Consider the following 22,373-nt stretch of genomic DNA (forward strand, 5'->3'; position numbering starts at 1 on the left):
AGTTTAAATTGTAGATTAGGACTGAAGCTTTGTATTATGTAAACTTAATAAACATCATGGGCATTTGCAGTTTTATATCATGCTTGTATCACGGGCATTTGAAGTTTTAAATCAGTCTCAACAATTTCATGCCAATCTCCATAATCGAACTTTTTCCATTTTGTTTTAGTTGCAGGGTATTGAGAAAATCTTGGTTCATGAGGATGAACATTTACAACTGATAAAAGATTTTTAAAAATTAACCCTGCAATCCAAGGACACTGTTGACAGAGATGTCAGAAAAAATTATATTCCCAGACGTGCCCCAAGGCAACTCAAGTTTACCAAAGCAAGCTAACACATTGGTTGGGTGCTGGAATCTGGTATGTGCGGGGAGTTGGCTGGCTCTCTGTCCCCTGCTCCTCTGAAGTAATGGAGTCATAGCTGGGCAGGTGGCCACCTAACCAGGGCCGGGTTCTCAACCCCCTACTCGTGCCATCTGCCCCTCAAATGTGCTTGCTTGACTACGAGTTCCCCATAAAACAGGAGTGGACATGAAAGACAGCATGTTTACCACCTCCATGCTTTCTCTTTCTGGAAGGTGGAACCAAAATGTACAATCACCTTGGCCTTGACGTGGCAAATGACAGGATAACCCCCCAAGGAACAGGTACACCCGAGGACCTGGAATATTCATTTGGAACTGTAAATCCCGTGAGCTTGATAGCTTCCTAAATTAATGACGTTTCTGATGAGATTGGTGGTGAGCTGGAGATGACTTTTCGATACCATACGAAATGTCGACATCGTAAAGATCTGCTTAATAGATTTGTAGACTAACATTTTTCTTTTCCTGACTTTTGTAGCTCCTTTATATACATAAAATACAGAAGTAATATGATCACACCCTTAGAAAAAGAAGGTTTTAAATTGGGATGGCAAATTTATAGGCAACTTTATGTTGTCTTTCCACCCAAGAACGGTGCAACTAATTTGGATACTTGGGAATTTATTTTTTAAACATCTAGATGATGTTATTTCTTATGAGAAAGCAATATTAGAAAGGTCACAGACTGCCAAGAATTTCAGAATTAGATGGGGTCTAGACATCAGCTGGTCCAATGTTTTCAGTTTACAAATGAAGAAATTTAGGCTCAGGTCACAGTAGATGAGAACAGGATCCGGGCATCCTGGCCCCTCCTCTAGGGCTTTCCTCCCACATGATGGATTTAACCCTGGGTTCCTGAATGTCTCCCCCAAGGCTGCAGAAAGGTGAGAAACCTAAAGCCATGAGGGTCCCACAAAGTTTCCCACCTCCCCGCGCCCCCCCCCACGCACCCCCATCACACAAAGTCAGTGATCCACAATGAAGAGAAAAGATATTTAATTGTTTCTCAGTCTAATCTCTTAAAGCGCTCAAAGTGTTTTCACAAGTGCAAGGGAGAGGGATTGTTCTTAGCCAACATTTACCAGTGATTCCGACACACGCAAAGAAACTCCAAATCATGGTGCTTTATACTTACTTTTAATATCTGCACTGAAAAAGAAAAGGAAGGTAAAAACGATGACAGATTAGTTTACAGTGACTTCATCTTTGCCCTTAAATTAATCTTTGCTCTTGCGGGGCAGAAGGGGAGAGAGAGACAAGAAAACATTGAAGCAGGATGGTAAACAGTGACCGGGACACCTCGGTCTGGCTAACAAGGGCTCCAAAAACCTGGACACGGTGCCGTCAACACGCTAGCTTGTAAACACTGACAGGCAACAGTTAAGACACATCAAAAAAAGGAAAAAAAAAAAAAAAAAAAAAAAAAAAAAAAAAATCCCACGATCCCATTCTTAAAATCAAGCACAAAATCTGACGATGAGATGCATCCAAGTTTCTGTGTGTGTCCTGTCTGATCTGGAGGCGGCCACGTGGTGTGACTCGCATGCAACGGAATAGAGAGACACCTGCCCCGCACAGAACTTGGGCTCTGCTACACTGCAACCAGCAGCCCCTGCTCACTGGTGCAGAGATGCTCTGCAGGTAGGAAGTGGGAGCTGTGGCGCACCATCTGTACAACCTCCTCTGACAGACAAAGAGCCACTGGGGCTGGGGTATCCGTGTGCTTTTGAGGCTGCGGCCTCTGGAATGTTCTGCATTCTCAAGGTCTGGCTGGGTTGTGGGTTTTTAGTTATGCTTCACTTGATGTTTAAGTGCTCATTTTATTTTCCATGTGCAAACTGTTACTGTCTAAAGCTTTCAGAAAGACGTGTACAGACATGAACACCCTGTAGGTAGACGAGGGTAATGTTAAGGTCCTCGTCCCTCCCGAGGCGGGGCGGGGGCCGGGGGTGCGTGACAGAAATAGTTAGAGAAATAACATGTTCCGCTGCAGGTAAACTCTAGTCCCTGATTCGGTCTGTCCAGAGGTGGCGGGTTCCTCAGTAGGTGATTGTCCACTCCTTGACGGAGGCGTCGTGGGAGGTGGTGACCAGCGTGTGCTCGTCCAGCCAGGCCAGGCTGCTGACGTGGTGCAGCCGGTGTGCATCTGGGAAGAAAGGGCACCATTTAGGAAAAAGTTACCTACATCTACAGATGTCTTGACAAGGAAGCTGAAACCATCTGTGACTAAATCATCAAGAGGGTCCCCAAGAGACTGAGCCCACATTGTTGTTGATCAGATCCTCTCTCCCTCCTTTCAGAAGGACTAGGGTTGGGGGTGATGGTACTACTGACCCTAGGCTGGGAATTCTTGGCTGTGTGCTGCTGGATAATTTGCAGCATCCCGGACACCACCTATCTGCTGCCAGCGGCTCCTCCTCTCCAAGTCCTGCCAACCAAAAGTGTCCCCTGCCCCCAAGGGTGTGAAAAAAACCTGTTCCTATTTATGTATAAAAGCAATGCCATACAACAATACACAAACTGACGGGACAGTATATCTGCGGTATTAAATGGGTAAGGGGGCCAAGACAGTGAACAAATCGCTAAGAAACACGGGGCTGGAGGTGCACCTGACTTTCCCTCTGCAGGAGTCTAGACTAGATGGTGACTAGATTCTCAACTCTGCTGTTATTTTGCCTTTGCCCATGAACTTCAATGGTGGGACCTGCCTATGTCCTGGCAGCTTCCTCTGCTCCCGGCCCCACCCCCGGCATGGCAAATGCCCCGGTGTCAGGAGCCTCAGCCAGGCGGGGGCGTGGGCACTGCTGCTGGGGGCTCCATAAATTGCCAAGAGCTGCTCTGCCCTAACATGGGGCTTCTGTGCCCGCCCACACCGCCCACTGACTCTCTGCAGGGGCACAACTTGACTGTACGCACAAATGCCCAATGCTGAGGCCAGCTGTTGTTGTCTGGTGGCCTGTGACTATTCAGTGCAGACACAGACCCCAAACCCCCACCCTCTACCCAACCAGCTCTTGCTGTATTTTAACCTTGACCCACTTCAACCACGAACTTGTGAGTCTCACCATGAGACTGCTGATCTCCTAGACCAGGAGCCCCAGAACCCGCGGCACATCTTCTCCATCCTGACTGCCCTGACTTCCCTTGGCCCGCTGCCTGGAGCGTTTGGGAGCTGCTGAATGGGACCCTCCTTGGCCTGCAGCTGGGAGTAAGCTCTGCAGGGTGGACTCAGGATTGTTTCCACATAGAGAAGGATCCCGTTGGTTTAACACAACAGGCCAACTCCTGTGTAGAAAATGGATGAGGGGCCTAAGGCTGCACATGAAGAGTGTGGATGGGGGAGGGGCTGGAGGCAGGGAAAAGAGGGTGTGGGGACAGGGCTGGAGAGCGACCATCCCACTCAGCCCCACTGAAACCAGCTACCACCACAAGTGGAGATGATGGCACACTGGGTAAGTAAAGTAAGTGATTAAACACAATTTCACTTGCTTCCTCTTTAAACATAGCTACTAGAAAAATGTGGAGTCCCCGCGTGGCTCACATTGTACCTCTACCAGCCATCGCTGTCTTGGGGAGTGAGAGAACGAGTCGTGGCTGAGCTTGGAGGAGCAGGGTGGGGGACAGGATGACATCAGGAGGGACGCAACAGTGCCCTGGGTATGGAGACCACGTACTCCCGCTGGGAACAAAGAGCACCCCACAGTCCCTGTCCATGTCTAGCAGGAGCCTGCAGAGCTCCTGATGCTTGCTGGGGAGAAGGAGGGTGACCCTCTGCTTGGTCACCTCCCTAGATGAACATATGGGGCACTTGGCCCTGGGGGTGGCAGCCAGGGGATGGCTGTCCTGGCTCATGGGCATTCTCAGCTCAGGCATGGAGTCACCTTGGATCTTGACTCTGGTTTCCGGGTCACTCAGGGTCCAGATGTACACCATCATGTCCATGCCGCCAGAGGCAAAGTGTTCGTTATCTGGTGACCAGGCCAGGCAGACGATTTTTGCGTGGTGTCCATAAAAAACATTGTTCTCCTAGTTGCAGGTTGAAAACAGAGAGGGGGTCAGGCCAGAGCTAAACACGTCATCTCATCTGTCCCTCACAGCGACAACAACGAGGGCCCCATTTACTCAGTGCTTACTCTGCGCTGGGCAGCCCTACAAACCCACCAACTCCTTGCAAGAGCCCCACCACACACCTGCTACTCACAGAAACGAGGGTGCTGAAGCTCAGAAAGGCATAGTCTGCGACCTTGAGCTGCCATGGCCTCCCCGACCCACCCAGCATGGGGACAGGGTGCCTGGGCCCACTCACCGAGTAGCCATCGGCAACGCTGAACACTGTGACCACCTTGCTGGCATCGCACACAGCAAGGAAGGCGCCGTTGTGGGAGTAGGCCACGTCAGTCACGGGGCCCTTGGCCTCCAGGAGCTTGCCCTCGTCCTTCAGCGTGGTGCCCAGGATGGAGTACAAGCGGACGTTGCCATCCTGCACGAGGGGACGGGGGGTCGGGTGTCAGCGAGCCAGCTGCCCGGTGAGCTGCTGCTCCTCCTACACGGCACCTCCTGAAATGCCTCGGCAGCTCTCGTGGCTCTTGCCACGGCGAGCAGAATCGCGTAGAGAGGCTGCTGCTGAAACTGCATCCTAGCCCCCACCCTACCCCATTCTGATTCTGTGTTTGGTGCTCAGGAGTCTGTACTTTTCATCCAGACCCCGCAGGAAGTTCCAGTGCAGGTGCTCACAGGCCAAACTGAGAAAACGCCTACACACACGCAGCTTTCTGTTGAGGGCACTGGGCAGGCTTCTCCAGAGACGGCTGGGGCCTGTGAGCCCTCCCTGCCCAGCCTGCCACCTCCCAGCTGTACTCAGCCACCTCTTCCTGGGGTGGGGGTGGGGGGCGCACAGCTGCTCTTTCCCAGGGTGCACGCCACCAGCCCCAGTGATTCTCATGGCTTTAGACAGCAGGGCCAGGCTCCACCCACCTCTCCTCACTGGGAGCCTGGCCCAGGGCCTGGCCCCAAGGAGTGAAGGCTGTGGGTGGAGCAGATGGGACTGTGGTGGATGAGGAGGGGACAGCAAGGTGATGTCTGCCAGTCTCCCCTGCTGGGCACAACTTCCCTGAGCCACTACAGAATCTCTGGGATCTCCAAGCCAGGGGACCACAGCAAGGTGGCTGGTCCTTGCAACTGCTCTCCAGGACAGATCAATAGGAGACACTGGTGCTCCAGACTCTCCTGGTTGTTTTCATGACTCATCCTGCTCCCCCCTCAAAAATGGGAGGAAGAGTGGAATTACAGCCCCGAACCTTGGGTATCTGAGCACAGAAAGTCCTTCGAAATCACGTGGACAAGCCACATCCCTTCCTGGGCTCTCCTGATGCCTACATGTGACAGGAGTCAGGGCTTCATGGTCTTATGAGGGGGAAACTGCCCACAAGGAAAGTGTTCAAACGAAGGAAAAGGGCCGTGTTCATGGATCACACAGGCAGCTCCATGGCCACACTGAGCACATCACAGGAAACCCACCAGCAAATGTCTGACATCAGGCTAAAGGAATTGTGGGACATCCACTGACTGGAATGTGACATGTCATTAAACAAAGCACCGTATGTACAGCACAAGGGGAAAACACAGCAGAAATGTGGATGTACCTCCACGTGACTTACGAGAACATACAGGCCTGGGACTAGAAGACAACCAAGAAAAATGGAAATTGCTGATTCCTGAGGGTTGAGCTGGGATGAAGGACTACCACCCAGGTTCAGTTTCCCTAAACCCTGCTGTGTGGAGGGCAATCTCCCTCTCTGAGAGGAAAGACATTAAGGACATGCCTGGAGGTGGGGAGGGGCCAGGCCAGTGGGGGGGGGTGGATACAGAATGGTCACAGGCCCCGAGGAGTCCCCGGGAACACAGGCCACACAGAGACAGTGCCTTGCCCGAGAACTTGCAGAAGAGGGACAGGAGAGCGCCTCCACCCCACATGGTGCAGGACAGAACACTGCTGACCAGAGTCAAGAGGAAGGTTTGTTGGAGGGTGGGGCGTGGGCAGGGGAGAGGGGGAAGGAGAAGATCCTGCTGGGGAGGGGCCAGGACAGAGGATGAGCCACAGACACAAGACACACGTTACTGTGGCCTCTTAGCTAACCAAAGAAAAGCAGAGATGATGAGGTCTATGTGTCCTAAGGCCACTGAGGATGACACTGAGAGCAATGAATAAAAACAGCTGCTACTGGAAGTTAACAAGCCCATTCTCCTTGTCTGAAGAGGAATGACCCTAGGGTCACCTTCTTTTCACCCTGTCTCCCTGGAAACCCGGACAGTACAAAGGCAGGTCTACCCAGGCCACACAGCCAATGCGCCTGCCCTGGGAGCGTGAGGGCTCGACCCAGGTGTGGACCTGCTGGAAGCTGCACCCATGGCACAGGCATGGACAGGGTGGCCCCTCAGCCCCCAGGTGGGACCACAGTGAGAACCGCCCAGTGACGCTGTCCATCTAACTCGTGACTTTCCACAGCTGAAGAGTGAGCGCCAGCACTGGCTTGAGGCTGGAGGCAGAGCGGCTTGTTGAGCAGGCGGACTGGATGCTGCAGAGCTAACGCTGTCTGTCCTGTCTCACATGCCAGCAACCAGGCAAGGCCCCTCCAGCAGATTAGCCCTTTCAACCCTGCAGCTCTGTGAGAAAGGCCATTGGCACCTCAGTGCACAGTTGCCTTCCTGGGGTCCTCGAACTGGCTGGTGGAGCAAGGCAACCCCGCCCGGGCAGTGGCTGAAGAAGCTGGCTCTGTGTCCATGGCACTCCTGGCACGGGGCAGCGTGCGAATGTGCCTGGCCCCCAGTGTGGGGTGCTTCCCTCCCTGAGGCTCAGGGCTTGCTGCTAAAGCTGCATTGCAGCTCCACATCAGTGACACCTCCCTTCTAGGGCAGGTGAGGTGGAGAGCTGTCTGTGGAGCACTCAGGACTTGGCCTGGCTGGCAGCGACCACTGTGTACACATGAGTCACACCGTGGACGATTAGAAGCCAGACACTGCAGGCTTGCTCTCATCCTCTGTCCCTCTTCCCGCCTTCCCAGGAACAGCCCCGGGACTCACGGCCTACACTGCTCTGTATCTCCCAGATACCAAGGTCAGAGGACATGGGGGAAAGGAAGGGACCTTACCGCAGCCCCAACAGCCACCATCTCGCCACCAGGGTGCACTGCCACGACTTCGGGCTCATAGCCAGGGTCGTCGATGCTGAAGCACTTTTTCTGATCCTTCAGCAGGACGATCTGCGAGACACACAGGCACCAGTCAGCAGCAGACCCTCTGACAGTTGTGGGCGGATGGGCTGGGCTCAAGTCCCAGCCTCAAGCCCCTCATCAGTTGAGTGGGGACAGCGACAGGCCCTAGTTGGGGTCTCGATGAACAGTGGCTGTTACCATCACTGTCATTACCAAATCATCACTATGGTTACTGCTACAAGCACCGACTTGTTGGAAAGTGTGATGTTTGATCCTCAGGCCCTCCAATGAGACGAAGAGCGTAGTAAAAGAACTTCGCCAAAGTCCTTGTAGGGTTGAGAGGACAAAAGCACCAGGAAGTGATAAGGCTCTAAAGAAACAGCGGGAATGAACATGACATGCAGGACTGTACGTTCTGGCGTCTCAGGTCAAAAGAAACAGCCAGTGTTCACTGGCACGTGTGGCTCTATGGCTGAGTGCTGGTGCTCCCGTGACAGAAAGAACCCCGGCCCCAGGTGCTGAGTGTCCAGCCCCAACTCCTGCAGGCCAGCAATGCAGGGCTGGGACTCCCAGGTGCATGGAGGCCTCTGCTCTCCGGCCCAGGCACAACCAGCCCAGGAAGGGGAGGAGGGGAACCAGTGCACTACAGCAGGGCCTGGAGGCCGGACCGCTTCTCCTCGCCAGCCCAGTACTGCTTCTGCTCCCGACCTGCTCTGAGAAGGACAGGAACAGTGCTCAGGAGGGCAGGTCTGTCTGTTCTTAGAAATGCCACACTGCCCAGTGCCTGGGTGTCAGGCCCTAGTACAGAGGCTCTCACGGGAACACCACTGACTGGGCAGGGCTCTGGAGACAGACTGAACCTTGACCTTGCTTAGCCACCTACTGGCTGTGGGGACAGTTCACAAACTGTCCTGGGCCTCAGTTTCCCAGGGGATAAGAACCCAACAATGCCTAGGTATCAGAAAGAGGAAATTCCATGCTCAGGGTAAACAAAACTGCAGCTGACATCCACTGAGCGTCTGCCACGCACCTTGCTACGAGTGTTCCAGCCCTAGGGGAAGGCAGGAAGCAGCTCCCCCACTTCATAGAGGAGAAAACGGGGTACAGAGCACTTATGCCCAGGCTGCACAGCTCTCAAGGGGCCAAGCTGCAACTCAGGCCCAGGATCCCTGCCTGTGGCACCACACTGGACCTGCCACCTTCTGGCACATGGCACAGGCTCCACACATAGAGGACCCTCCTTCTGTTCCCCCACCCATATCTTTTTTAACCCCCCCTGGTTCTAATTTACCTAAACATGGACTGTTCCAGGACAGCGTAGTCTTGATCTGTGATGGATATCGCTTTGTCCCCCCGCCCAAGCTATCAGCTGTCACCCTAAGGACAGGTGGCCTATGCCCCACCCTCCAGGTTTTTGCATGTAGTGGGGGTGGGGGGGATAGTTGGCAGCACCCTGACTACAGTCTACTTGACTTGCCTCCGTTATCTGCAGGACTCAGGGATGGAGTTCCCAATCTGCCAGGTGAAGAATAAGGGCACAGGTCTGCCCAAATTTGCCTGAGATAAGACATGAACCTGCTGTTTCCTGATCTAAAATCTCAGGCCCTTTCTAGCACCTTGTGTGTGTAGGTAACCTGACACCCTAACGGGGAGCCCTGTAGACCCTCCCAGCCCTGTGACCCATGACAGGGAACCCTGCAGACCTTCCCAACCCTATGACCTAAGATGGGGAGCCCTGTGGACCGTCCCGACCCTGTGACCTGAGATGGGGAGCCCTGCGGACACTCCCGGTCCCATGACCTGTGACAGGGAGCCCTGCGGAAGATTCTCACCCGGAGTGAGGGTCACGGATGCCCTTGCAGAACCAGAGAGTAGTGGCAGACCACAGAAACACGTGTACGTGCAGCTCCAAGGGGTCCAGGGCTTCCGTGTTGCCTGTCCCCCTGGGCTGCAACACTACCATGGGTACTCACTAGCACCTCCTTAGTGGCAGGCACCGGCCGAGTCTCTATTTGAATTTCCTCTTGAATGTCCTCGAGTAATCCTCACTATGAGCCTCGTAGGCAGGGCCGGCCTACTGTGACCGAGACTTTACAGGTGAAGAAACTGAGACCTGGAGACACAGAGGCTCTGCTCGAGCCCAGGTGCTCATCCCTCACCCACAGAGGCCAAGGCCAGTGTTCAGGTGCCAAGGCTGGGAGTGGTCCTGATCCATAGAGAAGCCACTCCCACCTGTCCTTCCTGCTAAAGCGCTCTGTGCCTTCTTCCTTTTGGATGGCCTGCTGGCTACCCAAGCTGTTTGGAGTTCTTCTTATCTAGGACAAATCCATTCTCCCTGAAGCAATTAAGATCACAGAACAAAGGAGGGGTGGGCGGATCTGAATGGCAGCTTTCTTTAGCAGGGTTTGTCACTTGTGCTAGCGGATGCTCAGTCAACACCTACCTTTCCCGATCTACACACTGGGATGCCCAGGTCTGCAGACACATGACGTCTGAACAGAGTAGAATTTTGTATAAAGTAGGTCAGGCGTGGATCTCAGTCAAGGGAGCTTTGTTCCAGAAATTCCCAAAGAAAACGTGTACAGGTGACCTCACTGTCTGGAATGAGAACCCAGGCTGTGGAGTCAGAAACTCGCACCCACTCTGGCCTGGGTGCCACCTTGCCGTCAGGTGGCCCTGGGAACATCTCCAGATCGCTCTAAGCCTCAGCCCCCTCATATAAAACGAACTTGAGGTGGTGCACGCAGCTTATTTCCTCATAATCATCCAGTGAGAAAACTAAAGCTCAGAGAGGGTAGGGTAAACGCCCAAAGTCCCATAGCTCCAATGAGGCAGGGATGGGATTTGAACACGAGTAAAGACAGAACCACCCCAGCTGAGTCCCTGCAGACCTCACAGGCCAATGTACATGCCATGTGCCCTAATGCTTAGAGGCAATTCCCAGCTCTGCTCTTTTACCAGCCACAGCCATGGGGCAAGCAACTCATCTGTTCTGTGCCTCCAGCTCATCTGTAAAATGGGTGCCTGCCTAAATGGTGGGACTGTGGTGAGGATGAAGTAAGCCAATACATGTGAATACACATGCATGAGTGGATGCGTGTGTGAGGCCCTCACATGGCGCCAAGTGAGCTCTCAACAAAGACACTGGCTAGAGCTGCCAGCCAGTGGGACATGAGTGGACGCCAGAGACCAGGCATCACACAGCTGTAAGCTCGCCTCCCTTATCCTATCATTTCCTCTAGCCAAAAATTAAGCCAGGACCCCACCTGCCCGATGCACACGACCACGGCATATCCCCTAGGGCCAACAGCCACGCACTTTGGTTGGACGTCCAGTTTCACAACTCCTTGTCCACTGTCAGAAGGAAAAACACAGTCACTTCAGTATGTAAGCAGCTCAGTGCAGGTATTCAATACACACTTACTGCAAAACTATAGCCATTTAGCTAATTAGAAGGAAATTCCACCATAGGCTATATTGAAGGAAAAACTAGCGAAAATATGAAGGCGGTAAAAAAAAAAAAAAAAAGAAAAAAAAATGACCCATTAATCTGCGACAAAGGGATTATGAATCACAATGGGGCTGGCGCTGGGGAAGAGGGTGGTAAGCAAGTGATGGGGACAGTTTCTGTGCCTATTTGTCTGTGATGAGCACCTGCTGCCCCATCACTCCACCCAGTAGTGACTTTTATCCCCACATCTGTTGGCTAAAGACTCTGAAGTTTCCTGGGTACAGACAGAATTAATTCTTCTGCCCCCAAGTGGGGGTGGTGTAACTAAAAATCTGTTACCTTTAATGGGTGAAAATCACGTTATCTTTTGTTCTAGTTAATGCTATCAAAACGCATCCTAGAAAAATTTGCACACACACTAAAATTTCTTGAGGAAACTTTCGTGTAACTGGGCCAAATGTGGAGTCCCAAGGTCTCCCTGGATGGGTCCTGCAGCAAGGTCACCAGGCCATGGTGGCTTTCTAAGAGCCCTGGGTTCCCTCACAGCTGGGCTACCCAGCCCAATAAGAAGACCTGCACGAAGAAGGTGCTAAGAGCAGGGTCGCCACAGGGCTGGAGAAAGATGACTGGGGACCAGGATGCCTGGGTTCTGGGGCTGCTTCTGCCACTCACTGGGAGGCCCCACTGACTCAAAGCTGCACAGCATTAGCAAGGCCAGTGCAAGAAGCATGACACACCTGCTATGAGCCAGCGCCATGCTTGTGCGAGGCTCCAAGGCAGGGCAATGGGGCCTGCACTCGTAGTGTGGAGTGTTGTGTGTGGGCAGGATAGGGGTCAGTCCTGAGTGAGGGGACCCTGTAGGTGCAGAGGCCTTGGGGACCAGGAACACTTCCCTTTCATTCCTCTTCAATTGCATTTATAAGTTCAGATCACCTGTTAACAGCTAGTCATCCCATCCCTCAGTATCTGCAGGGGACTGGTTCCAGGATCCCCACGGATACCAAAATTCTGTGGATGCTCAAGTCCCTGATATAAAATGGCACAGTATTTGCATATAACCTATCGTACATCCTAAGTTACCTGTAGGTTATTTATAATACCTAATACAACATAAGTACTATATAAGTAGTTGCTGTTTTGTATATATTTTTAAAATCTGTATTATTTATTGTCCCCTACCCCCACACTTTTTCGATTTGAGGTTGGTCAAATATGTGGGTGCAGAGGGCCAACTGAGCTCTCCTTGCTCCAATCATGGCCAGCTGAGGGCACCAGAGCAAAAGCAAAGAGAACGGTACACCGTCTCCCAATCGGATCACCCATGTGCCCATCCTTTCCTGGAGCAGGAGAGGTTACCTTGGACCGAGCACCTGCCCTGTGCCAGGCACCTCTAAGAGCTCATCTGACCTTCATAATAGCCAGAGGTAGGCTCCACTGTCACCAGCCTTCACTGATCAGGTAAGTTCTCGAAGAACAAGGCTGTGACCTGTTCCACCTGTTCTCAGGGCAGAGTCTACACTTGGCCATCGTCTATACAGCAAGAGCCAAATCTAGGTCACCTAGGTTCTAGCTCAAGGCCTGACAACAGGAGGATGCTCACAGAAAAGAATAAAAAGAGCAGATAAAATGTTGTCAAGAACAGTAGCTGCTGCTGGCAAAGGACCTTCATGGAAATCTGATGCTCACTCTGGGTCCCCTGTCCTCAACTCCCACGGGCAGCTCTCACCTGTAGTCCCTCAGCAAGAGGTTGGTGTACCGCACGGTGTCGTCCATGCTGCAGCTGACGAGCTGTCCAGACTCATCTACAGTCATTCTGGACACCTGATTTGTGTGGCCTTTCCCAGCGAAGGAGTCATTCTCCCCTGTCTCTGAATCCCAGTAATGTGGGGCAGGAGTTAAGGAAAAGCCTGGTCTCTGGGACTGTAGGACCTGACCTGAGCAGCTGAGAAACACCAGCATGTTAGGGTTGGGACAGCAAGCCCTGGGCCTGTGGGGTCTCCTCATGGATGTCCAAGTGCAGAATCTCAGAAAGCAGATGTGCTAAGCCACCAAGACAGCCGGGCTGCAGGTCAGAGGGTCACATTAAATTCCATGTGCCAAGATAGAAATAGTACAACTAAGTTTCTTTGTGACTGCCACACAAGGCCAATTGGCCAGATCAGTCACTGATCTACACTAGTTCTGGAAAAGCCTCCCATGTGGTGGGGCTCTCAGAGTGGAGGGTCCAGGAGTCACTTTTCACTGGGACTCTGAAAATGGGCCAAGGCTTCATTTTTTTCTGTAACCTGCTGTCCAGCCTGTGGCCATCAGCAGGAGGGCCAGCTGTGCCCGCTGCTAGGCTTATGGCTACCAGATGCCACTGAGTAACAGCCCTGGGGCTGACCCACCTTCCCAGGATTGGGTCTGTGGACTTTGAGCTCAGGTGCTCAGCTACGAGGGTGGCTTAAGCCTGCTTTTACATCACCAAATCAGTCTCACTTCAAATACAGACTACTCCCCAAGAAGCTAGTTGTGTATTCCACTGGTGGCACGCTCTCAGGAATGAGACATCTGAAGTGTGGGCGCATCACACTGGGAATGGGGATAAAGCAAGGAGGGAGCAGCACCAGGAAGGGGTGTTGTGGCCTGCTGAGGACTGGCATGACCGGAGAGGGTCCTGCACTACCCCAGGAGGCAGATTCCGGGGCCTTCTCTACGGCCAGCTGTGATGCAGGCTTGAGCAGGACGCTCCCCACCCTAACCCCACATTTCCTTAAGCTCAGCAAGGTGGAAGGTGACTTACCTGCCCTCTTCTCTCAGAGCTGGGCGAGACCTCCCTGAATCTTGTGAAAACTGCAAAGCCCTGCAGAGACATGGCCAGCCTGCAAGGCGTGGTATGTGGGGGTGTGGGACAGGCCCCTCCAGGAGGAAGAGCTGCACAGACTAGAGAACTGTCTGTGTGAAAGGCAGAATGAAAAACACAGCATCTGCCAGCTTGCTGATGTGCGAGGGCCTGGGTCCTGGACCCCTGCAGACAGCTCCCTCAAGGTTCAAGGAGGTTCCATGAAGTTAGGTATCCCAGGACACACAGGGAACACACAGGGAGAGCAACAGAAAATCGTTTCATTAAGAAGCCAGAGGGCACTTTTACAGAAACGCCACACAGGGGGTTTGTAAGGGGCTACACATGCCCCAGGGAAGGTTACCTGGTCATGAGTTCTGGTCCCAGCTCTGCTTTCCACAGGCTGTGACTTTGGGAAAGGCAATTTAGCTCTCTGAACTCCAGTTTTCCCATTTTTAAAACAAGGGTACTCTATTAAAGGGTTTCCAAGTCCTTCTGATTCTAAGAAGTCATGATTCTACTTCTGTGAAAGGGACAAGGCTGGGACTATTCAGAGAAGCTAAGCAACACACCGGGACTGCACAGCGAGGAGAGACCGGTCGGGTCAAGGCCGAGGCCGTTCCTCAGCTTGTGTGCAGACATAGACGCATCTGATTCTGGCGCTGGATGCGAGCATGTAGCTGTGGCTGCTGTCCCCTGGCTGGCCTGGCCTCTGGCACTGTAGGAACTGGAAATTCCCCTCTGCTGCCAGCGGCTCTGGAGCCAGCTCTGTGAGTCAAAGGATATTAATGTGTCCATCGTGGCTCCCCGAGTAGATGTAAGACTTGCCACCGTTTTTATGCACCGTCAGACACTGGATGGATTTACTGTGGCCCTGTAGGGGAGACACAGGGGCAGGGTGAGCTAAAGACACACCGTTCTGTCCTCTGCTACTCGTTGGCTGCTTTCTGCTGACTAAGCCTCTGGGTGAGAGGGGGAGACGCCCCTCGCCACACGGTGATGGCCTGTGAACAGATTTCTCAAGCCAGGACCAGCCTTTTCTTCTTGACTGAGCACCTAACAAACCCTCACCACGTGTGCCCCTCCCTCCAAGGCACCTAACCCAACCCGGGCCGATGACACAGGTCTAAACCAAAGCCTGGCACCAAGCCCCTAACACGTGCAGATACGTGACATGCACCCACCCAACCCTCACAGCCACTGGAGGAGGAAGCACTGCTCCCGCTGGCACAGATGCAGACCCTACCCGGGCTCCGCTGCACGGTTACAGCAGGCATGGTGTGATGTCTCAGGAGGCCCCCAGCACTCACAACATAAGGGGGACCACTCTAGCTTCAGGGCCAGTTTGTGAGGCTCTCTCCCACTACCCCCTCCCCACCCAAACTGTCCAAGGGCTCTGACACCCTCCCCCCACCTGCCCATGGTGGTCAGGGCGCGTGGAGCGCACCACAGAATTCATCTACAACCAGACATCTGCTTCAACATGGAAGCATTCACCCTCTTTTGCAACCGCTCCTGGAACAGAAATAACAGGCTGAGGTGTGGCCTAATTACAGCGCTTTCCCCTCAGAGGGAGGCGGGTTCCCCAGCTGGTCTCCCTGTTCTTTATCTGGCAGCTGGCACAGAGTGAGCTCAGGGCTTTCTCCCAGGAGCCTCCGGGCATTCTGTGATGTTTCACTTGTTGCCACAATATGGCAATTATCTTGGGAGAAAAGTACACCCAGTTCTCGGTGGGACTAGAAAACCACTGAACTGACACAGGGAGTCGTTTCCATCTTTCTGGCAGAGGCATGGGGGAAATCATGACATGTCCCAGCAAGCGGCGTATGAACCAGGGGCTGTCTCTTTCCTACCCAGTGTCCTCCCAGTCCTGCTACTTAAAAGTGTGGTCAGCAGGCCAGCGTGGGCCTCACTGGGAGTCTTGGGCTCACTCGGCCTAACTGAATCAGAACCTGTGCTCAGCACGCTTCCTGGGAGACTTGTGTGCACGCTCACCGCTGGGAGCAGCAGCTTCACCAAGGAGCCCCCGAGACATGCAAGGTCTCAGCCCCCACCTGCAGATATCCACAAGGTCTTCCACGAAGGGACAGTTAACAGGCCCGACGCACGACCTGCTGTGCCCTAAGAACGCACCCCCCTCCCACCCCCCGTAGACTGGCTGAATCCTTCCAGGACTGGCCAGGCAGCAAGTTTCTTTTCAAAGCTCAGGTGACTCTAATGTGCAGCCAGGGCCAAGAACTACAACTCCTGTGCTTAGAAAACTCTGCAGCCTGAATTGGCACTAGATCACTAGATGACTTTTGTGATTGACACAGGCGTGGCACGAGAACAGGCCGTGGGTTTCTTCTCTGTCAACTGTAAGAACCCTTGAGGTTCCTGTGGAGCTTGGCCCATATGGCAGTGACGTCACCAGGAGCAGCAAGAGCAGTCACACAGGCTCCTGTGCTCCCAGGGTGGCTGTGCCAACAGACACAGGATGCAGATCCGGTGACAGACACCTGGCGCCACCACCAGTGGCCCACAGAAATTTGCTCTTGGGCGTGGAGAAAGCTGGCTGACAGCAACACCTGAGCCTCTCATGCACAATTTCTCGCCATCACACTTGGAGGCCAGTGGAGCAGGGACAGTCTCAGGAAGACCCCGGCTGCCGCAGGCAGCAGCCTTGTGGCCTGCAGGCTGTGCACACCTGCCCTTTTACCCTCACAGCCCTGGGCTGGGACCCAGCCAGGAATGATGACCCTGTGTCCTTGAGGCCAGGTCAAGTGAAGCTTTGTGAAAACAGATAAAGTGGGGGCCACCTGCAAGGGCAGATGCTGCTGCTCCAACAGTTCAGCTTCCTCTCAGCAGCGTCCCTGCCCAACACTGCCCAGGCTGACCAGGCACACACAACACACTGATTCTCCACGTAGTGAGCACCGAGGCAACCCGGCCCTTAGAAGTCACTCACATGGGGTCAAGGAGGCCCTCTCCCCACAGGGCAGCCAGCTCACAGGGAGACCCTGAGGACTTTGAGTAAGCCACTGACCAGAGCACTGAGGTGCCAGTGCCACTGGGGACCTGGGGGCCTGTTCCAAGTTGGCCTACACTAACCTCTGCAAATGCTGGGCTGCAGTGGGTGAGGGGAGTCCTGGGGTTTGCCCTCCATACCACCCCCTCCCCTGAAGTGGCTGAAAACAGGAGCTCTAGAAAGTCTCAGTGCCAGGATGGGTGCACCATGGAGCCCGGCTGTGGAAACCCCTCCCTTCAAATCATGGCTCAGACAGTTGCTGGAGGGGTCACCCACCCAGGTGGCCAGAGGCAGGGGAGCCCAGCCCCAAGCCCGCAGCAGGGCCAGGGTGTGAAGTGGGCACCGCCAGGGCAGGCCCCAAGGACACAGGTGGGGCCCCTCCCTCAGAAGCTCCTTGTTCCTTGTCTGGCTGCAAGTCTCCCGAGATGTCAGAACAGCTGGGGCGGATACAAACAGGAGGTATGACTGCCACCCAGTGAGCAGAACACAGGGAGACCCTGGCAACCCCTGGGCGAGTACGTCCTCCTGGGTGAGAGCCCAGAAGCAGTGGCCCTGTCCCTCCCAGGCATACCAGGCCCACAACCACTCTGGCTCCATTTCCTCCAGATCCCCAGGATCCCCCTTGCTCCCTCAGGCCCTCCCCACTCTGACAGTGCAGGATTCCAGGGTCTCCCTGGCATTGTGAAGGTCCAGTCCAAGACCCCACCCTGCCCTGGCGCTCAGCACTCTCCTGGTGTTGCCTTGGGAGGCACAGCCATTGCCCTCAAAATCCTCTGGCCCTGACTGTCTGGCTCCTACATTAGCTCAATGGGCACACAGCATCTGGCACCCCCCTTGTCTAAATCTTAACTCATTTCCCAGAAAAACAACCAGCATCCTGCCCTTCTACTGAAACTCTGAGGGCCAAGGGGATCTGGAGGCATATCCAGCTTGTGCCTGGCCCTCCCTCAGGCCCCCTTTTCCCAAATGGCCACATTCCTTCCTGTCAGCCCGGGGCAGGGCCACTCCCAAGGCAGGTCATACCTTGATGACCCGCAGGGGCTTGCTGGGGTTGTTCCTGTCGAGGTAGTTGATGTACCCAGACAGGGAGATGCTTAGGAGGTGGTCCTTCTGCCACAAGCAGCCCAGCTGCTGGTCCAGGACACTGGAGCCCATGGGAAATGTGCTGACAACGGAGTTCACGTTGACATCCCAAATCTTGGAAGTCTTGTCTCCAGAAGCAGAAAGCAAATGTGTGCTATCAGGGCTCCAACTAATCTGTTCAAACAAAAACCATGTGCCGAGTGTTAGCAATTGTCAGCGTGGGAAGAAACCCTGGAAAGCAGCTTGTCCACAGCCCCCACGTCTGAGCAGGGAAGAGCAAAGCCTGGGGGTGGTGCGATGCACCCAGGGCAGGGACAGAGCTGGCCTGCAGGTCTCCTGTTCTGGCCACTGCCTTCTCCCACAACCTCTGCCCCGACCTTCAACCCTCATTTCAACTTTCAGTCTAACTTCAAAATGAGTCTGGATGGCTGCAAATGTGAATGCGGCTAAATCCCAACCACCAAGTTGGGAAACAAAGTCATACTCACAGCATAAATGCCTCCGTCGTGGGCTTTGCTTCCTCCCAGCACACACACTTTCTCTCCTGTCTTCCCATCATAGATGCAAATCTTCCAAGAAATAAAAACACATGTGGATCATATGCACGTGTGAGAACGCCCTCAGTAGTCAGCATACCATTTCTCTATTGACTATGGCTCTTAAAAAAAGCACTAATGGATTGAGCTTCCAGTGCTATTTAAAAGGAGACATGTCTCCTGGGCTTTGATGTCCCAGGAGGCAGGGTGGAGGGAGACACGTCTGGGTTCTGCACATTCACAGCAGCTTTCATAAGTCTGTGGGTTCTGAGGAGTGGCAGGAGACAGGCAGGTGAGCCACCCAGCACTTACCTGGCCATCAGCACCGGCCGTGGCAAATCTGTTCCCGTCGGGAGAGAATCGCACACAGTTGACAAAGCGGCTGTGGTCCTGTGGGAAAGTGGACAGTTACCACCTGACAACAGGCCTTAGACCAGACTTGAGGTTCAGGAAAGTTCTCTATGAAATACACAGCCTGCTTCCAACATTAGCCACTGTGACAATGTGAACTGTTGGTCCACAGGAAAATTTCTGAGCTTGAAAAGAAAAGTCCCAGGCAGGCCCTTAGCAGGTGTTCTCAGCCTCCCTGCCTCTGCCTTGGCTGACCACTCTGCGTGGAAGGCTGTTCTGTGCCTTTGGCCTGTCCTCCAGCTGAGCCGCCTGACCCTGTGATGTCCCCTGAGCTGCCCTCTTCCCTCAGGGATCTAGAGAGAGCTCAAGCCCAGAATCCATAAGCTTTGGGATGGCTGAGACCATGCCCGAAGCCCCCAGGACCGCACATGACAGGTATGAATAAACAACCGACTTTGAAACAAAAATAAACAACGGTTATGACCATCACTGGGAATAAGACTCTGAGTGACCGAGGAGAAATGACTCCGGGAGTGATTCCCTTTCCTGAGTAAATTAATTCATTCTTTCCTCCATCAAGAATAGCTCATATCAGAGAAAGAGTCTCTAAATACCACAGTCACAAAGCTGCCTACACAATGTTCCCCATCTGCGGGCGGTGCCTGACCCAGAAGCACACACCAAGTGCTGACCGCTGACACTTATGGCGGGAGGAGGGGTTCACTGCCTCTGTGGGCACCGACACCTAACCTCCAGGAAAACCATTCCCTTTAATGGTATCTCCTGCCCCTCCCCCACATAACCACTGGCTTAATTTTAAATCATGAACTGCTTGAGTGGAAGAACTCCACGTGTGTGACTGTGTAATGCTTTTGATCCAATTGTGCCCCGCAAAAAGATATGTTGAAGTCCTAACCCCAGGCCCCTGTGAATGTGACTTTATTTGGAATAGGGTCTTTGCAGATTTAACCAAGTTAAGATGTCATTAGGATGGGCCCTAAATTCAACAGGATGGTGCCTTGTAAGAAGAGAGAAATTTGGACAGAGACACAGAAGTTATGCTCCCACAAGCCAAGGAACACCTAGGGCTACCAGAATCTGGGCAAAACAAGGAAGAACACAGAGGGAGCCTGGCCCTGCCCACACTTTGGTCATGGACTTCTGGTTTCCAGGCTGAGAACAAATTGCTATTGCTTAAGCCACCTAGTCTGTGGTCCTTTGTGACTGCAGCCCTAGGAAATTAATGCAAGAAATAAACATCTGTAATGCTCACACGATGACCCTTCAAGGCCAATTATGCCCATTTTACTGATGAAAAATGCAGGCCCAGAAAGAGAAATGAGGTGCCTGAGGTTTGCTAGCACCACACTCAAGGAAACCGATGTGTCCCAAAGCCCAGCTGCGAAAGTCAGCAGAGGAGAGGGATATGGCTCAGCCCGGCAGCTTTCCCAGGGCAGCAGCTCTCATCTCGCAAAGACACATGGTTCGGGTTTCGGCTCCAGGCCGCCCACTGGCAACCCCATCAGACACCGACTGAACCCGGGCGAGGGGAGAGATGCCGCCTCGAAGCTGCATCAAAGCAACCCAGTGCTCACTGACAACCACTCCTCTCACCCCACAACCCAAGAGGCAACTGAAACTTCCTTTGATCTGGAGACCCTTCCTCAGGGTGCTGCCAACATCTGCTCAGAGGTGGGGTCCGGCTGGACATGGAAGGGCTGAGGCCTGGTCCTACAGCGGAATTGGGTGCAATCACCCCACAGACCTGTGTTTTCAAATGACAAAAGCTTGAGAAATCAAATGGCCTGATCGTGGGAGTCCTGGTAACTGACTACTGCACACCCATGTAGGGCGACTACAATCATGGTTTCGAGCCCAGTGGATGGGCAGACTGCATGTCATGCTTCACGTCCCTGTGCGCTGTCATGGGTATGGCAGGGCAGGCTGGTAGGCCTGTACAGCGATCTACAGGGTGCTGCAGCGCCTGGCAGGCCCAGGGCTCCACCTAGGTGCTGGATTTGGTGACGACACAAGCACCTCTGGTCTAGTGCCTGACTCTTCTCTGGGTTAGGCCCAGCTGTGTGCTTTGCTTTTTCAGTTCCTGTTGTACCTTCATCCTATATCTAAGGCCGACCTTTTCTGCTTTAATGATCTGCGATCTGTGTTTTCTAGCATTTTCTAGGTACACAGAGTTGAGGAAAGGCAGTTTCCCCAGTAGGCACAATACACCTAACTGAATGAAAGTCAAACCTAACTTTCCAAATTGGGGTCTCTTGGGCCTTCCTACCCACCTCTGCCTCCAACGCTGTCCCACTCCCCTCATGCCACCACCTGAGGGGCCATGGACAGGAGAAAACCAGGCCCAACAGGGGTTGGGTAACTCAAGCCAACCACTGGTAAGACTCTGTCTCCAGTTTCCCATCTAGTCTCGTCATCACTGCACGGGCTCTCAGGCCGAGGCAGGTGCTGGGCAAGCCTGCACATGTTCTGGCCTAGAGCCCTTGGAGGTCAGATCCTTAACACCCGCCCCCCCCCCCCGCTGCCATCACCCTGCTGTTGTGCCATCTGCTGCCGGCTGCTGCACACTGGGGGCCCATGCTGCTGTTCCCTTGGAGGCTGCAGGAGCCAGCTGGGGGGCAGAGTCAGGGGTGGGAGGGCTCTTCCAGACCACACTGTGGAGGGACAGGGCAGTATGTATAACTGTCCAGATGAGGACCAACAACCGGCTTACATGACACAGTGCATCTCAAATCCTGACATCTATCCGAAATGTCTCCTCCTATTGCTGCCCAACTCTGTGTCCTCAGGCCCAATTCTTCAGCCATCTTTGCAGCTCTTGGCTTCCTCAATGGGGAAATGGGCAAGGGAGATGGGCTGCCATTGCCTCCCCTCTGGGCCCTCTGACTGAAAGTCCCACATAGGCCAGGAAAGCAGGGCGTTCTGAGAACTGGGGGTGGGGAGGCCAAAAGAGCTCATCCCAAAGGGAGCAGAGCCCAGGGAACAAGGGCTGGGTACACTGGGGTGCTGATTTCTCTTTGCTGTGCCTCAGGAATGCACCATAAATTAGAGAAAAATATTTAGCCACCATTCAATTCCAACTTGTAACAAATTCCAATTTCACTGGTTCCCTGAGATCAGAACAGATATTCATATTCCAATCCAGGTCCTGGAAGTCAAGGTGCTCCTGAGAAGCAAGACTAGACACCCAAGCCCCAGACCCCCAAACAGATGCCTGTGGCCCAGCTCGAAAGCATCCACCTCTGCAAGCATCTCTAGCAGGGCCAGGCAGGGGAGGTGCAGTGTGCCCCTCCCCAGGCCCCAGAACCACACAGGTACCAAGGGAGGGGCCTGGGGGAGGTTGGAGGAAGGCAGATACCCCCAGCCCTACAACCTCACCTCTGTCACCTTTTCCTACAACTCAAGCCAAGCACTGAGTTCAAGTACAGAGCACGAGACTGATGTCTGCTCCTGAAATAGCCCTGTACAAGGCAGGAGCATTAACCAAAAGAAGCCACGGCTAAAAATAGCCCCTTCTACCTTTCCAAA

At 53.6% G+C, this 22,373-nt stretch overlaps 1 protein-coding gene across 1 annotated transcript in view; it reads right to left on the reverse strand.

The window, feature by feature from the left end:
• Window positions 1–1,346: 1,346 nt before the first annotated feature.
• The window catches only part of WDR1 (WD repeat domain 1), a 46,336-nt gene continuing 25,309 nt past the window's right edge, over window positions 1,347–22,373 (reverse strand). Inside the window, exons 6-15 of the mRNA XM_063107296.1 lie at window positions 18,789–18,866; window positions 18,429–18,509; window positions 17,881–18,114; window positions 14,635–14,724; window positions 12,756–12,910; window positions 10,845–10,932; window positions 7,516–7,626; window positions 4,674–4,847; window positions 4,249–4,393; window positions 1,347–2,513 (exon numbers count right to left, since the gene is read on the reverse strand). Coding sequence (XP_062963366.1) covers window positions 2,407–2,513; window positions 4,249–4,393; window positions 4,674–4,847; window positions 7,516–7,626; window positions 10,845–10,932; window positions 12,756–12,910; window positions 14,635–14,724; window positions 17,881–18,114; window positions 18,429–18,509; window positions 18,789–18,866 — 1,263 coding nt within the window. The 3' untranslated portion in view covers window positions 1,347–2,406. The remainder of the gene's footprint in view (window positions 2,514–4,248; window positions 4,394–4,673; window positions 4,848–7,515; window positions 7,627–10,844; window positions 10,933–12,755; window positions 12,911–14,634; window positions 14,725–17,880; window positions 18,115–18,428; window positions 18,510–18,788; window positions 18,867–22,373) is intronic.

Source organism: Cynocephalus volans, chromosome 9 (assembly GCF_027409185.1).
Source record: "Cynocephalus volans isolate mCynVol1 chromosome 9, mCynVol1.pri, whole genome shotgun sequence".
NCBI classification, from domain to species: Eukaryota; Metazoa; Chordata; class Mammalia; order Dermoptera; family Cynocephalidae; genus Cynocephalus; species Cynocephalus volans.